Consider the following 986-nt stretch of genomic DNA (forward strand, 5'->3'; position numbering starts at 1 on the left):
TAAATTGCAATAATATTTCACAATATTACTGTTTTACTGTATTTTGAATACTAAATTACAAAATACAAATAAATGCAGCCTTAGTGAGCATAAGACCCCAAACCTTTGAATGGTAGTGTGTGTGTGTGTCTGTGATTTTATTATATTTACAGGTTTTAAACAATGCACAACAACATAAAAAGAATGCATGATCCAAACATTTCCATATGCCCCTTTTCCATTCACTCCTTTACTCTTTGCATCATTCTGAAAGACAATCAGACTGACAGCAGGCTGTGGTGTCTAAAGGAAATGTGTCTTTGTTTTGTTAGGATGGCCCCTGAGGTGGCTGCAGTGGAAAAGAAGGGTGGATATGACCATCTGTGTGATATCTGGGCAGTGGGCATCACCGCCATTGAATTGGCAGAGCTACAGCCACCTATGTTTGACCTTCATCCCATGCGGTCAGAATGACTCATTTCACAGAAAATACCCTGTAACAAAGCATTTTTGAAGTGAGGTTTTATTTTCTGTTGTAGAGCTCTGATGTTGATGTCTAAGAGCAGCTTCCAGCCTCCCAAACTAAAAGACAAGAGCAAATGGTAAGATTCAAAACCCCACAGAAAGAAAGGAGATTTCTCTTAGAAATGGAAAAAGTAAAGAAAAGTGCAAGCTTTCCCGTGAGTACCTGACATGATTGGAGAAAGGTTTGTGTCCTTGTCTTTGCAGGTCTGCAGGGTTTCATAGCTTTGTGAAAATGTGTTTGATCAAAAGTCCTCGCAAGAGGCCGACAGCAGAAACTCTTCTCCAGGTGACTCAAAAATCAAAGTTAATATTAGCATTGCCACTGAATATCACATACCCCTATAATAACTTTCCTTGTGCGGTCATAAAACATGTTAAAGCTTTAAGGCACAAGGAAACATGTTTTTATGTATTTATTTATTTTTAAATAATGGTTAGATAGGATGCATTTCATGTATATAACAGATCTAAGTAAAAGCTAT

The 986-nt window shown here is 37.5% G+C and overlaps 1 protein-coding gene across 1 annotated transcript in view; it reads left to right on the forward strand.

Moving 5' to 3' along the window:
* LOC107579950 (mitogen-activated protein kinase kinase kinase kinase 5-like) overlaps positions 1-790 on the forward strand; it is a gene marked incomplete at its 3' end in the record, with an annotated part of 2,191 nt that extends 1,401 nt beyond the window's left edge. Inside the window, exons 5-7 of the mRNA XM_016265724.1 lie at positions 312-443; positions 519-581; positions 709-790. Coding sequence (XP_016121210.1) covers positions 312-443; positions 519-581; positions 709-790 — 277 coding nt within the window. The remainder of the gene's footprint in view (positions 1-311; positions 444-518; positions 582-708) is intronic.
* Between the last annotated feature and the right edge of the window lie 196 nt (positions 791-986).

Source organism: Sinocyclocheilus grahami, unplaced genomic scaffold (assembly GCF_001515645.1).
Source record: "Sinocyclocheilus grahami isolate Dianchi unplaced genomic scaffold, SAMN03320097.WGS_v1.1 scaffold22294.1, whole genome shotgun sequence".
Classification (NCBI taxonomy): Eukaryota; Metazoa; Chordata; class Actinopteri; order Cypriniformes; family Cyprinidae; genus Sinocyclocheilus; species Sinocyclocheilus grahami.